The sequence below is a fragment of the Lissotriton vulgaris genome, chromosome 1_1 (genome assembly GCF_964263255.1).
Source record: "Lissotriton vulgaris chromosome 1_1, aLisVul1.2, whole genome shotgun sequence".
NCBI lineage: Eukaryota > Metazoa > Chordata > Amphibia > Caudata > Salamandridae > Lissotriton > Lissotriton vulgaris.
In genome coordinates this window covers 446,617,985-446,634,554 of record NC_141685.1, presented here as the reverse complement: position 1 = coordinate 446,634,554, position 16,570 = coordinate 446,617,985, and the positions used below count along the sequence as shown (strand labels likewise).

The 16,570-nt window shown below is 41.5% G+C and overlaps 1 protein-coding gene across 1 annotated transcript in view; it reads right to left on the bottom strand.

Moving 5' to 3' along the window:
- USP1 (ubiquitin specific peptidase 1) overlaps window positions 1-16,570 on the bottom strand; it is an 87,291-nt gene that overhangs the window by 34,173 nt on the left and 36,548 nt on the right. The window contains exons 4-6 of the mRNA XM_086953398.1: window positions 15,721-15,881; window positions 8,709-9,391; window positions 3,922-4,086 (exon numbers count right to left, since the gene is read on the bottom strand). Coding sequence (XP_086809524.1) covers window positions 3,922-4,086; window positions 8,709-9,391; window positions 15,721-15,881 — 1,009 coding nt within the window. The remainder of the gene's footprint in view (window positions 1-3,921; window positions 4,087-8,708; window positions 9,392-15,720; window positions 15,882-16,570) is intronic.

The following is a 16,570-nucleotide window of genomic DNA, read 5'->3' as shown; positions in this document are numbered from 1 at the left end:
CTGCATACCCTCCCAGCAAACAAGTAATTCTCATATGACCTTCTCCATGCTGATTTTGTAGCTTTTGCGGCTTGGAAAATTTGATATCTTAGGATTGGATGCATGCATAAACCGTTACCACAGTGTTGAAATATCTTTTGGGGTTGCGGCGGTAATATTTGCTGAAACTTACTTGATGGGAAAGCGACACATCCTGGCCACTCTTCCCCAACAGCGGAACCTGCTCTCTCAATCTTGTAATGTGGAGACACTGCAGGCGCGGCTTATCTATCTGGAGTCAAATGCGTGGCGCATCTATACTGCAAACTCAACCCGCCATCTTGGGCGTGGGTCTGATGTACGAGTGACACCCAGCCATGAACATCGTCATGACAGGACATTATTCCTGTGTGTGCATGTCCTATAACACCTAAAAACTGCATGTTGTGTACTAAAACCAGAACACGCAGGCTGCTCGCTATTTCACATCAAATTTAAGGTTGTTTATATATGATGTAAACAATGCCATCTAAAGCATAAACACTCATCGATTTATAGAGAACGGTGATTCAGAACCTGCTGTACCGCCTAGATCAGGGGTCTCCAACCTTTTGTGTAGTCAGAGCTACTTCTGGCCAGTGAAATCGTTGTGAGCTACTGAACCCGAAGCAACTCCCGCATTTTTCCGAGAGACCCCCCCCAAGCCCAGTTTCATTGACTTTAAGCCTAATTTTATCAGAGCCCATACTGTGTATTTCTGCCCTCCGTTTCACTCGTTTTTTGTGCCTTTCTGCCCTCTGATTCACTCGTTTTCCCCTTGTTTTTTGTGGCCTTCTGCTCTGTTTCACCAGTTTTCCCCTTGTTTTGTGTGCCCTTCTGCCCTCTGTTTCACTCGTTTTTTGTGCCCTTCTGCCCTGTTTCACTCGTGTTTTTGTGCCCTTCTGCCCTCTGTTTCCCTTGTTTTTGCGGCCTTCTGCTCTGTTTCACTTGTTTTTGTGGCCTTCTGACCTGTTTCACTCGTTTTCCCCTGGTTTTTCGTGCCCTTCTGCCGGTTTCCCTTGTTTTCTGTGGCCTTCTGCTCTCTATTTCACTCGTTTTCCCCTTGTTTTGTGCCCTTCTGCCCTCTGTTTCCCTCGTTTTTTGTGCCCTTCTGCCTGGTTTACCTCGTTTTTCAAGCCCTTCTGCCCTCGTTTTCCACTGGTTTTTCATGCCCTCTGCCCTGTGTTTTCCTCGTTTTTCGTGCCCTTCTGCCCTCCGTTTCATTCGTTTTCCACTTGCTTTTCATGCCCTTCTGCCCTGTTTCCCTTGTTTTTCGTGCCCTTCTGCTCACCGTTTCCCTCGTTTTTCATGCCCTTCTGCCCTGTTTCCCTCGTTTTTCATGCCCTTCTGCCCTCTGTTTCATTTGTTTTCCACTTGTTTTTCGTGCTCTTCCGCCCTGTTTCCCTCGTTTAACGTGCCCTTCTGCTCTCCATTTCCCTCGTTTTTCATACCCTTCTGCCCTGTTTCCCCTCGTTTTTCGTTCCCTTCTGCCCTCTGTTTCCGTCGTTTTTCGTGCTCTTCTGCCCTCTGTTTCATTCGTTTTCCCCTTGTTTTTAGTGCCCTTCTGTCCTCTGTTGCCCTCGTTTTTCGTGCCCTTCTGCCCTGTTTCACTCGTTTTCCCCTTGTTTTCCGTGCCCTTCTGCCCTCTGTTTACCTTGTTTTTCGTGCCGATCTGCTCTCGATGATGTCACAGGAGTCATCCTCTTCACCCGCCCCCACCCTCAGCTAAGCTCCAATCCGAGCGGCTGGTTTGGGTGAGGGCGGGCAAATGCAGCCGGAAAAGTAAATAGCCCATGAAGGGCTACACGAGCTACTCCCAGGGTCTCCGCGAGCTACCGGTAGCTCGCGATCGACCGGTTGGAGACCCCGGGCCTAGATGGTAGTTGTAGGTTACATACAACTTATCATGTATTTTAACGATACAACAAATAGTTACTTGATTGTTAATAGTTGGCATTGTACAGTGTGTGTATGTGTATATGTATATATATATATATATATATATATATATATATATATATATATATATATATATATATATATATATATATATATCTATCATTGGACCAATGGGATAGCTTCATTCATTGTTGCACATGGGTCATAACTACGTAACACCTCCTGTACACAGTGTTAGACATCCCTGTTAGAAGTCAACATAACATGCACAGAAATTACAGACATTTAAGTTAACAAAGCAAGAAGTCTCATTTAATTAATGTTATTCAAGCCAATATGGGTACTCTTGAGTAAATCCATCAATTTGCATTTCTTTCTGTCCAGGGTGTCTTTGATGTTTCCATCCCGACTGCCCAATGTGATCACTTAGGCAACTTGCCAGTGTGTTTCATTTCCTCAAAGTAACAGACCATCCACTTTACATCTGATCCTACTTCGATGTTGGGCGATTCGTTGTCAAGTTATGTGGTTTGACCCACATACATTTTACTACAGGGGCATCTGATGACATATATAACATTTCTAGTGCTGCAATTTGAGAATGGATTCAGGCTTCTGTATGTCCTTCTAACACCTTTGTGTTAGTAGTAAATCCACATACAATACACACTCCACACATGTGGTGACCAACCTCTGCCGGGAGGCCCCAACGTGTTTTAATGTCGCGATTCCTTGGACCATCTTTTTGTGCTCTTCGTAATCCCGGATATCCTTATTACGCTTGAATTCAAAAAGAGAACGTCCAGGATAGTGTCACTGACTTTGAAGAGCAGCAAGTAAGGAAAGATAAAAACATAATTTAAAAGAATGTTTATTTATTGTTTGGACTTTCATGACCTATCCAAAATCGGCTAGCAAACCACAGTTTGGGAAACACTGACTTACACTGTAGGAAGATGAAGTGTGGAGGCGTACCATCTACCTCTACATGGTTGATAAGAGAGACAGCTGCCAACAAGGACCATTTGTTCTAATGTCTACTTTGGCTGTTACCCAAAAAAACATCATGCATTCGTGCTTTGTAGAAAATGACTGCAATGACATTCATAAGTCTGATATAGGTGCATGCCTTTGGTGTCCGAAATATTACACCAGGTAAGAAAACTATACAGTTTAAGTGGCACGCCAAGCTGGATTTGCCACTACCAAATGTAAGCTTTTAAAGAACCTACAAAAGGCACTGCTTTGAACTGGCCATGTGAAGCTGTTGTGATAAACTGGTCTGTATCGCACCAACAGAGGGGCTTAGGTAGGAGCATAGCTCCTCCTGGAGGCTGATCTAGAAGGTCACAGACCCCAGCCCACTAAGGAAAAAACTACCAAGAGAAAGAAAACAATGATAATACACAAGAATTTGTCCCCAAATCCCTTTCCCCCCCCACAAAGAGGGGAATAAGAGCTCAAAACAAGACTTACCAAAGAGAGAAAAAAAAAAGATTTCAAAACCTTGTAAATGTGATAAAAGGACAGAGCTCTTTATCACAAGACGTGAAAAAACACGTGGGGACTACCACTGTGTTGCATGCTGGTATTGTTGTGGTTCAAGTCCAGCCTTAAGGTGATAGAAAAATAGAAAAACTGCTCTATGTGAGACTACGCCTAGAACAATTTATTTTCGTTTTTCTCCTTTTTTAAATGGGGAAAGGAAGAAATGTAAATATATATATTTTTAATTCAATTTGCAGTTTAAATTAACCTCTTTTTAAACTGCTACTTATTTTGTTCTAAAAATTTATAAAGTACATGATGGGTGCTTATAGGCATATCGCTAATTTTGCTTTGTTAGGGAGTTAGTCTTGCTCCTATTAAAAGCGTTCCGACAATATAGTGTTTATGAACATTAATGAAGATAACTGGAAATGGAAGTAATACTAATCATTGATATGTTCCTATTAAAAACACTGCAAGTCAACATTGTACATCAGCTTTATTTTAAGTACTCACTTTCAGAACTAGCTTCCACCTTAGAAACATCTTCCTCTTGCACTGGAACACTGATGTCCTGAAAATCTTCTCTCCGCTCAGTGAAACATTCACATTCCAAGCATCGTGTTCTCAGCACCAACTGGCCTTGAAACAGTTTTTCCACCAATTCAAGAGTATCAAGCTCTGTCAAAAAGTAAGTTAAGAACATATATGACAATATGCAGAAATGCTTTACTTAAATTCTAAATACTGCAGGAGGTGTAGCAGCCCACTGGTGTATTATTTGCTTGAATTGGTTGGTCCCTGGAATTTAGTCTAAAAGCCCCAATGAGAATACTAAAGCTCATATATAGCCATTACTTTCCACCTCAAATTAAACAACAGCAACTATGTGTTGCACAGAACTATGGTTCCCCCTTTTTTTATAGACCAGATCCATTAAATTATGGATTGAAGTCAGTACTCAAAGCGACAATCTGAACTGCCCTTTGCTACTGATAGGAGCAAAGATGGCATTAGAATTTACAACATGACGCACACTTTATCTTCCGCATTCTTAGTCCTCCATCCTCTTCATAAAATGAGACATCTTTATAGAGCTATGCTGCCAGAAGATAGATTGGGAAACTCTCCGAAATCCCATGCCCTACTATGATGACCACTGTAGATTGGGAACTGTGATTACCTCAAAGGAGATGGGGTTACAGTTCCAATAATACAGTGAAATAATGTATTATGTTGCAGGATATTCTGTACTATTTATCAGAATATTCCTCACATGAACTTCAGGAAGTAGAGAGCATGCTCGCCTTTCACATAATCCTCATTATGCCAAAGTGGAAGTTGCATAAACAAACCATCAAAGAGTCCAGGTGGCTGCTCTGCAAATAAAATGAATGGCACAAGGTCTTGAGGTGATGCACTGCTTTGGACATAACCTTGTTCATGGACAAAGGATTAAGGTCTTGTAAATAACGTCTTACAAATTAACTCTAATATAACAATTGTGTTATCTAATAACTGAAAATGAAGGTTTTCTATTACCCATTTAAACTTAACTTTATTTAGAGACCCCGAAATGATGGAAGGCAAACCTGGCCGGGTTGGTATTGAATACTATAACCTGTAGATAAGACCAGATGACAGCAGCAAGCGCTTTAACTCACTAAGCATGTAGTAAATTACTTTTCCAAGATACTAGATCAAAAGAAGCTTCACTGCAGGTTAGTAGTGCTGCATAAGTAGACTTCCAACTAGTACTTCTGTTCAGCGACCCTTAATCTGATGATCCACTAACTTTCATTTGCTGTAACTATATTTCGGCCCCTGCATTATAGGGACCTCTGCACAGGACGTCTCTTGCTTTCTATAAGACCGTTATCAAGGAACAACACGTCATAGAACTATTTCAATAATTTACCACACTTCTACACTAAACCACGTACTGTAAACATGTTGATATGAAATATAATCGGTGCAACTGCTGTGCCTATGCTGAACATCCACCATAACACCACAACAGACATATGCACCAAGAACTCTTGTTAGCACCCGCAGAAGAATTGTTTTGCCCAGGTGGGTTCGGAGTAATCTCTAATGGATATCCTGCCCGTACAAAGGGGACAGAGACCAAGAGAAAGGATGACTGTGCTGGTAACTGAATTGTGCATTACTGAACATAGAGTCAGTAACTGTTGTTACTTATTTGCTCTGGGAATTATAGGCTAAAGCCACGGCTCAGGCTGAAGGGTAGCGACTATTGAGGTTGCAATTCCAGAGCACCAGTGGACAGAGCATTTCTCTAAGCTGCACGATGAGCCGTGATCAGGGCCATATGATAATACAATTACTGTGGCAGAGAAAGGTAACTCCCTAATGGTTTTAGGAAACTTGCTCCACTTTGAGCTAAACAAAGTAAATTCAGCCATTGCCTCAAGTACGGGCGGGAAGGCAGCTGGGCCCGATGGTGTCCCTGTTGACATCTTTAAAGCTAATACCGTCTTGTGGGGCCCATTGCTGACAAGTGTTTAATGCCTGCATCTCTGCCGGTCTTTTTTCGACATGGTACAAGTCGATCCTGGTACCAATATTTAAAAAAGGAGACAGGTCTGACCCGGCCTGTTAACGTCCGATATCTCTGTTGGAATCAACTGTGAAAATTATGGGCCGGGTCATATTGAATAGACTCCAGGATTGGGCGGAGGAAAGGTCAGTGTCAAGTGATTTACAGTTTGGATCCATAAGAAGCTAGGCACTGTTGAGCAAGGCTTGAATTTAGAAATGATATTGAATAAATATGTTAAAGCAAAAAGGGGAGCCATGTATTTGGCATTAGTCGATCTATCATCGGCATTTAACTGTGTGAGGCACAATAAACTATGGTTGATTTTAGAGGAGCAGGGTGTTGAAGCAGTTTTAATTGCCTTTCTAAGAGAGTTATATTTAGGGGCAAATGCTAGGGTTCGATTTGGGGTGGGTGGAGAATGCATGGGTCATCTTAATGTAAGACGTGGTGTGCGGCAAGACTGTGTCCTCGCCCGTTCCTCTTCACCTTATATATAAACGACCTTGAAAGGATTTTAGGTAAGGAATGTAACGACCTCCCTGTGGCTGGTAAACGTCCTATTCCCGCATTGTTATATGCTGACGATGCGGTCCTAATGGCTCGCACACCACTAGGACTCCAAAGTGTTGTATCCAGCTTTACGAATTTTATGGACAGAACAGGGACTTACTATTAATTCAAATAAAACATTTATTATGAATTGTGGAGCTGGATGTATTAAGACCAGATCAATATTTATCAAGGGGAAACGGATCGAAAACACTAAGATATTTCCCTATTTAGGGATCTTATTTGACCGTGCGGGGTCATGGGTGCAGGCTGTAAAAACTAGGAAATTACTGTACATTAAAACTCTTTCTGCATTTGTAAACTTTAGTAGGAAATTAGGTAGACATCCCACGGTGGAGCTATTGAATATTTATAAGGCAAAAAGTGTTCACGTAGCTTCATATGGAGCAGGAGTTTGGGGACACGCGGATGTAAGCTCCCTTCAGGTAGCTAAAAACACATTTTTGAGATTTTTATTAATGATCCCATATGCCATACAGAACAAGGTTTGCCATATTTGGAAGATATTTTAAAGACTCAGCCGGTTCTGTGGTGGCATACGATAAGGACTACAGAGGAAACACAGTTTAATCGTGGGATCTTATTAGACTGTATGGGCCTAGATGGAGTGGCAAACATTAGATGGCTGTCCTATGTTAAAATGTTTTTATATAATATAGGCCATCAAGAATGTTATGATTATCTGCCCACCATGGCAAGGCACTCTAGGAAAGAACTTAAGAACGATTGTTTGCGCCATCTGAGTGAACAAAGAATGAATGCTGAATTGAGTAAGGTTCCGGGTACAAGCACACACCCTTACATTAACAACTTTTAAAATCCAGCCATACTTATGCCTTGTAACTAATGATTATGATACATTTTTATTGATGCGTTTCCACATTGGGACTCTGTACAGATCCTTAAGTTTCCCAACTATTAATGACTGGTCAAAACAGCTGTGTAAATGCCTGTGTGGCGATATTTCTGATCAGTCCAGCATACATGTTTTATTTTTCTGTAAATTCTATTCTGTACAGAGGAAAAGGTGGATTGTTCCACTCTTAAAAACACTTGGTATGAGGTCGTGTCGCCCAGCTTTAGTCGCTCTCCAACAATTAGACACAATATTTGTTGTAGTCTCTGTTTCCGCCTTTTAAAAAAATGTTTTAGATATAGGAAATAGATTGTGATGTGACAATTATGACAATGACATTTTAGCTGTGTATTAAGAATGGTCTTAATTTGTGTAAATATTGATATCTGCCCTGTATATTTTTAAAATGTTTTTATTGTGTGCTTTTATGGTTATTTATATGTAACCGAATAAAGCTTTTTATTGATTGATTGAGTGGTGCATTTGGTGGTAAAAGGAATTTTAGACAGTACAAGATTAGAATGTTGACATTTCTACCCCAATGTGCGCTTTACACAGGAAAATCATCAGGACTGAGTCAATGGCAGCTTACGAGCAGGAACTCAGAGAAAAGGGAGAAGTCATACGCAAACTTGCTCAAACAATCAAAAAAAATGGAGTGGGATCCAGCTGTGGAAGAGTCTTACTGTCTGACTAAACAGTTTAATGTATATGTGTGACTAAATAATATAATGTATATACATCATAAAAATGTGGAGCACAGGTCAATTTATTAGGGCAGGATTGTTGAAAGGTAATTTTCTAAAAGGAAAATCAAGAACGCATGAGAAGATCCCAAACACTTGATCTGTAGCAGACACTGATCTGCACAATACCAGCATGCAGCCAACATGAATCATCTATATGTGCCTCACACCTAGAAGTCTTATGGTACCCATTACTGTCCATACAAGAGCACAATTTATCAGGAAAAATCTAGCCATAAAGAAACTTTAGTCACCTGGCTACTAGAAACAAATATTTTCCTACTTTTATATAAAAAATGAAGCTGTAAACAATTCAACACAATGGTGGTAGAGATGGATTGCATTTTCAATCCAAATGTACTAGCATGTTAAGGATATCAGGAAATCATTACAAAAAATGGATCCTTGAAACCCCAGATTGAAGTGGGCTAAAGAACACCATTTATACTAAACGAACATGTCACCATGCATTCCTGGAGAGGCGGTTCTTGGAAAGGTATTAGATTTACGATTATCAAATCAAACTTCTCAGAACATTCTATTCCGATTTTCTGCCAATTTTGCTCACCTTTTCTTGTTGCAGGGGACATCTCAATACTCTTCCCTGCAATGGGCACTGCAGCAGGAGGCGCTGCCTGTACACTGTTTTCCTTCACAGACTCTTCTTCGCGGCACGATTTGTTAATTTCCTTTGAAAGTGTTTTAGTTCCGGAACTTGTCGATAACTTGCCTAGACTGCAGAATTTCGATAAAATGCTGGGCTGTTTCCCGGAAGACTTCAACCAGCTTAACCTAGACTTCTTCTCAGTAGGACGAGTGCTTTCATTTTCAGTACAACTTTTAATGGATGCCTCGGATTTAATTTGCTGGATTCCACCCGCAGATTTTCGTTTTGATCTTCTCAACTTGCTTAGTTCCTCTGGTTTTTGCTCCAAGAAACATTTAGATTTTTTCTTTGCATTCCCGGCCTCAGTGTCACTTTTCCGCTTTCCATTTTTTAATGTTTCTTCTGATACATCTGCATGTCCGTTTGCCACAGGGATTACAAGCTGGTCTGTCTCACTGGAAATGTCACTTCCAACATTCGTATTGGATACCTTTGGCAAACCTGGAATGGGATCCTCCACAGGTAAACATTTAGATTCCTCTTTCTTCAGCATTTGACAGGTTTCCTCAATGCAGCCTAAGATACACTGCAACACTTCCTGAGCATCATGCTGTTGATAGCCTTCATACATAGGATTGAGTTCCCTTGAAGGAAGAGAAAGGTCTTTTAATACAGCGCTTCTAAACGTGGCCACATAATGAATATTTACATCGAAGTATTAAGACAAACTAAAAGCAACTTAACAATTAACAAAGGTTTCATTAAAGTGATATATTTTAGTAGCAGATTTTTTCAAGTAGAATATCCTACAGGGTGATGAGCCTGGTGGCAATATTATTTTCATAAGTACCATTTACTTCCGATGATTTAACTTCAATCCTAGCTGTACCAACAAGGAAGCTTTTGCTGAATTTGTTGTGGCCGCCACAGCAAAGTTTGTTAAGATTCACTGAACACTCAGACACAAGCCTTTATAGAGATTACAAAACACTTACATAGATAAGGATGTTCATCACTCGTATTACTGTTGTATACAAACATGGTGTACTGTTAAATGTATAGGTATTCATCTTTAGTTATTTCTCTCATAGCCATCAATGCCACCATCACCATCAATACGGTCTTTTTCTTTTGGCTATTATAGATGATTCCCATAATTGCTTCAAATTATCCCAATTTTCAGATCATACTCAATATAATCTTATTTCGTACCGCAAAACACACAAGATGATGGACGGAAGGTTGCACAATGGCAAAACATTCACCCCCAGTCACAGATCTGGGTTTAATCCATCATTATTTTGCTCACCAAGCCACCCCAGTTCAGACCTGGCCATATGCAAATCAGTCTTGACCCTGTGCCTCGTGGGAACAGTCCAGCCCGAACTGCCAAGCCATGTCTTTCCTGCACCGGAATCAAGCATCCTAGGACCGGTTTCTGGCTATCAGCCTTCTTCAGCCAGGATAGCTTGACTCCAGTGGCTTAGTGAGCAAGGGACCCATGTCTGGGCATACCCTTCCCACATAGGGCGAACAGCAAAACACGTAATGTTGTACAATGGCAAAACATTCACCCCCAGTCACAGATCTGGGTTTAATCAATCATTATTTTGCTCACCAAGAGACCCCAGTTCAGACATGGCTTGGCAGTTCGGGCTGGACTGTTCCCATGAGGCACAGGGTCAAGGCTGGTTTGCATAGGACCATGTCTGAACTGGGGTGGTGTGGAGTGCAAAAAAACGATGGATTTAGGCCCAGATCTCTGTACTGGGGTGAATGTATGACATTGTTCTGCATTCTGTCCATCAACTGTTGTTTTTGCATTTGTCACCCCGAATGGGATGGGTATGCTCAGACATGAGTCCCATGCTCTCCAGACCACTGGAGTCAAGCTATCCTGGCTGAAGACGGCTGATAGCCAGAAACCGGTCCTAGGATGCTTGATTCCGGTCCAGGAAAGACATGGCTTGGCAGTTCGGGCTGGACTGTTCCCATGAGGCACAGAGTCGAGGCTGATTTGCATATGGCCATGTCTGAACTGGGTGGTGTGGAGTGCAAAAAAACGATGGATTTAGGCACAGATCTCTGTACTGGGGTGAATGTATGACATTGTTCTGCATTCTGTCCATCAACTGTTTTTTTTTGCATCTTGTTTCGTACCGCCATAAAAACTAAGGAACAGTTACGGTATTAATTCTATATAAATTCCAGACATTTTCTAGGCTGAAACCTGTAGATGAGCCAACACCTTTCGACATACGATTTCATTGACATAACTCCAGACGACAGATGAGATACCCTAGCATAACATGTTTGCCTAAGAATTTTATATACACAATCCTGGTTACCTGCTTCTAGAGACTGGCTTAAGCTCCCATTTGTACTATTTATAACGCCAGACAATCAGACATGTTAACTGGGAGTTGGAGAACGGATTTTACATATATTTCCTACAAAAACGTTTTGTGGCCACATCTGCTTAAATAAATGTATAATGTTTGTTAAAGATTATGGTAAGCAAATTTGCTCCTCAGACAAGCCCTCGATTGTGTAGAAGTTAATTTGCAGCAGTTTGCTACGAGTGCAAGTAATTTCACTTTTTTTGAAGGTACACTGGGTCTCTACCACTTCCAGTGAAAGCTCTGTTAAGATGGGCCGGGGTGACCCTGCTTTTGGGAACTCCCCCCCAACTACTGCCGCAATCTTAAAACAGCGAGAATCGTCTATATCATCATTCAAGCTCACTTGAGCTCTACACTTGACGGAGTCACCAACAAGAACCAAGAGTCAGAGCACAATTTTAAATATTCCCTGAAACCATCAACTGGTCATATAGCTTTAAATAAATAGCGGCACTTTCCCTTAAGTTATAGGCATTCACTATACCTATTTAAGTTTTTCTCCATGGGAGTTCAGTCTAGGGACAAGGAAAAAGGCAGACCGGTTAAGGAGTCTTTCTGAGGCATCTCTAGTGTGGGCCAATTACAGCACAAATGGAGCCTATGCCAGGACCCCTGTCCTCACTTTACATCAAACCTTCTTAACCCTATCCCACCTATTTGGCGGACATGTTTGACTAGTCTCTCTCAGGGACGGACATCCTGGATTAGTCATTTTCTTCTTTATCTGAACACTCGCTAAGAATTTAACATTCTAGACTAATCACAACTACTGAGCACTTGGCTCAGTTAGGTATCTACACCCTCTTGTGAAAGAATGCCTGCCTATTATTGTATCATTATACTTTTAACTATATTCTGAACATGTGTAATGCACAGAATGCTACCTCATATATGAAAGAATGTCTGCCTATTATTGCAGTTCACTCCTAGCTTTACTCTGAACATTTGTAATGCACAGACTGCCACACCATATCTGAAAGAACGTTTGCCTAGTTTTGCAGTATTGTACCTATACCGGTATTTTGAACATCTGTAATGCACAGATTGCTACCTCATACACCTTTTACCACAGTATTATTCTTCGACCTGTATTTCGAACAGTTGTAATGCAATGCTACCTCATTTACCTTGGTTGCTAACTAATGTCATTTCTGATCTCTATGATTTTTGATGGTGACACTACTTCATATATATATTTGGTTGATCACTAGTCCCACTGTTGTACTATATAAACTATAAAATTGTAACCTATTGTATGTATATGTTACCCTGCACACTCTTACATTTAGGATACGCCGATTGATCACTAGTACTATTCCTACACCGTGTAACCTACTGTATGTTTTTGTTTTTCCTTCACATAGATACCAATATAGTGCATTCTCCAATTCCCACCTAAACCACCATCGCAACATGGATCCCCCTCCATCCCCCCCCATTCTCAGTCCCTATTACCCTCTAACCTGCTCTCTTAGTATAACTCCCCCTCCCCACAACATGACCACTCCCAATCCCATTTCCCCTCCTACTCTCAGCCCCCATTATCCTTCCTGCACCCCCACCTCGACTATCAGTCTCCCAGCACACACCCTGACCCACCCACCTACCTACCATCAGTGCCATCACTCACACCACCAACCCCCTCCCCACCTATTCCACACCCCTCCCGCCCAAAACATCCCTTCTCCCTAACACCTCCCCGTACATCAATACAACGCACACCTCCTCGAACACCAGCCCACTCTCCCACCTGCAAACGAACTCCCTGGTCAGCCATTCTCCTCAGTCGGCCGCCCCCACCTCCACCACCTACCCCACGATGGACAACATCATGGCCACCCTCGCTCAGATCAAAGATGACATACACAACATCAAGGAACTACTCGCCACACACCCCATACACCCCTCACCCACCTCCCCTCCCAACTTGTCCCCTACCCATCTGGTTGACTCACTCACTCAACACGCCACAAACCGAGCGTCAATCCCCGCTCTTAGACGCAGCAATTGCCCTCGTCCCCCTCGTCGCCCCTGCGACACCTCACACAACTACACCTCCCCGCCCAACGGGTCCTCCACCCTTCCGTCGAACTCTCTCACTCAACATTGATTATTTTTATTAATTGTCTGATTGCTCACATGTTGGACTTTGTATCTATTTACTTGTACTATTTTGTACACAGGTTGGCTTTGTAGCCACCTATTTGTACCATTTATACTATGTGACCTATCTGTCTGACTATGCTCCCCCATGTACTTCTCTTTGTAAAGCGCTCTGATATCCGCAAGGATCTTGTCCGCGCTATATAAAACTTTCAAACTAAATAAATAAATAAATAAATACCTATGACTTGTTTCAATAGGACAACATTTATTGCCTTTTCACTCCAGTTCCCTAACACCAGTTCTTTAGAGCTGTTCCCATAGGCTTCTGGTGGAATCATTAATCCTTCAGGATACGATTGTGCCATCTACAGAAATCCTGTGGGAGTTCCATATCCACTTCCGAGTTAGCTCCTGTCAGCACCAGTTAGGCGGCCTTGGGGCACATAAGGATTTACTAGGCCTCAAGTGTCATAACCGATAAGTTTCATCTGGGGTTCCAGGACCGTCCTACTATAAACCCTGAAAACGGAGCACCAAGTGCATCTCATACCACCCGACTTTCGGTAGTGGGCTGAGAAGTCCAAGGCTTTCTTAGAAAAGTGGTGTGGGGAGAATCACACCTCAGTACTACACAATGTAGTATTTAAAATTGGTAGGCCAACCAGTGCTTTATCTTAGATAAGAACATGGTCTTTACACAACACTACACAACAACTTTGGGAAAATAGGCAATGTTCACAGTGATTAAGCTTCTGTCTTGAATGAAAACCCATTGATCAATCCACAAGTGTCTAGTGCCCACTGTCACGCTTGCTTGTCGCGCTGCGGATGGCAGTAGTGTAAGTGCTCAGGTGTGCAAAGCCCTAGAGGAAATGTTATCTTGAGACTGGTGTGTTTAACACAGAGGGAAGGAGCCTGAACACAAACTTGGAATTTCTGTTCCCGTATTATAATCTTAATGGTTTGTGGATTCTAAAGTAGGTCTTCGACTCAGCAGGAAGATGGGGTGGGGCTGGAATCTCCTACTTGGAAAACCACACAAGTGCACAAGAAAGGAGGTAAGCCTTCACACTTTTTTCTAATTAGCATATTGGGAGCAGCACCACTTGAGGAACAAGAAAGCAGGACATACCAAAGCCTCCTCTGGACATAAAGACCACGGTCTTTAGTCCTCTAACAACCCAGAGTCTCACTCAAAAAAGCTTCAGAAATGCCTCTTATGGCAGGCTACCTCCAACATCCATTTTTGTACACCATCTCAACAGTGGAGAACCCAAAATAGATTCCAACATGCCAACAATCATCTATGTCATACATGCTCCAGATTGATCCAGTTATGTACATACTTTGCCACAAAGATGGAGTAACCATGTGCACAGAATGCTGCAAAGTACCCTGTGTTTTATCTGCAAATTGTTTGGCAGACAATTGCAATACACCACAGCATACGTGCATGATCGCTGTGTGCATCAAGGACAAAAACAAATCAAAATTACCAGTAAAAAACTGACTTTGTGGATAATTCAGGCCAAGAGAGCACAGCCCTTCACATCCCAACAAGTTTAGAAACCCACTACTGTGACATCTATGGTTAACCTTGGGTTGTACTGTTTCTACTTCTTGCTGAACCAGATAGATTCTTTATTGTAGTGTCAGTGGTTACTTGATTGCACCAGCCCTGTCCTGGGTTGGCTTCATACACCCACTATTGTGTCTAGAGATATATCGTTTGGGTTGCCCCATGTTTGCTTCAGGTGGAAACCTCAGACCCATCACTGTAGTGCTTATAGTAATTCTTGGCTTACATCACTACTACAATGGACACCTCCCTCCAGGTCATTAGTGACAGCGTTTCCAGCCCTTGACTCTCGTGTGATAGCACAACGCATTTTAGGTGTTGCAGTCTTGTTTTGCTTCCTTTGAACAGTTAGTCTTACATACTCTTTGCCATTATTCAAGGATTTACATGACACTACCCAATCAGAGCACAACTTTGCAATGTGAATCATGTAAGAAATAATGGTGAATGCTTGCCACAGCTAGAACAGTAGCATCTGAATATTCAGATACTGCATTTGAGTTAGGAAGGTTCAAGAGTTCATGAGAAAGATTGTTACTTTTCCATGCTTTTCCAGAGCTGGGTCTGGTGGCTCAGACTAATGCGTCCACTACAGGGGCCTGTGTTGAACATCATGGTCACAGGTTCAAATCCCGGCAGGTCAACTCAGCCGTTTATCCATGTGAGGTCGATAAAATTAGTACCTTTGAGTTGAGTAACAATAAACATGTTATTCAGCGCCAAAATACCTACGGGTGAACGTGCGCTTTACAAATACACGTTATGTCATGCTACGATGGGAAACACAAATATCCTAAGTACCCATTTAGGAACAAGAGATGGATGCTAATAATTACAAAAATCAAAGCATATAGGAAAATAGTGTTATCAAGTTGGTAAGACTAACCTCAGTGTATTCAAAAGCCTTCTGGGCTGAGCTGCAAGTTCATCCTCAAATTTTTCTGGATTCACAAGATAACTGGTCTGTAGCTGCTCAATCGACAGCATCAAGGAGTGCAAACCACAGATAAGTTCATAACTTGCTGGTAAGTCATCTTTCTTACTTTCCTGAAAGGTACAGCAAAAGCAAAAGTACAATTTAGTACAAATTAATGTTTTTGAACCATTGTTTAAATCCAGTGTGCAAGGGACACAATTACATTGGGTTGTCAGAATCACTGCAATGATTGTATGACATTACTTTGAACATCATTAATTGCCCATCATTAACTCGTCCCCCATTACTTACAGATACTATTACTATGACCCGTATCCCTAACATTTAATTACTTCAATCCATAACCATAATCCTAAACAGATTCGTAAAGGCAATTAATATTAAGCTGACCCTGTATTATCATACAGTAAAAATATATGTATAAAAAGACCTTCTGCTAATCCTACTACTATTATCCAAAATAAATTAGATTTATAGTACAGCCCTAAATAACATACTAACTCTAGTCCCAAGTTAAATTGAAATTATATTGCATAAAATAGTAACCTTAAACCTAAATCAAGCAACTAAAATAATGCAATTACTGCGATGTAAATGTCTCTCTCTATGAGCTGGAGTTGCCTTTAAAATGTACTTATACAAAAGGAACAGAGCCCGAATCCTAAATTAAAAATGTGAACAAAAATAAATAACTTCAACAAAAAAAACACAACAACAAAAAACGAAGAGCAGCTATCTTATTCTAACCCTAATGCGTCACTTTCCTTTAAAAATCAAGTCTAGGTGCTGTGGTTAAAGG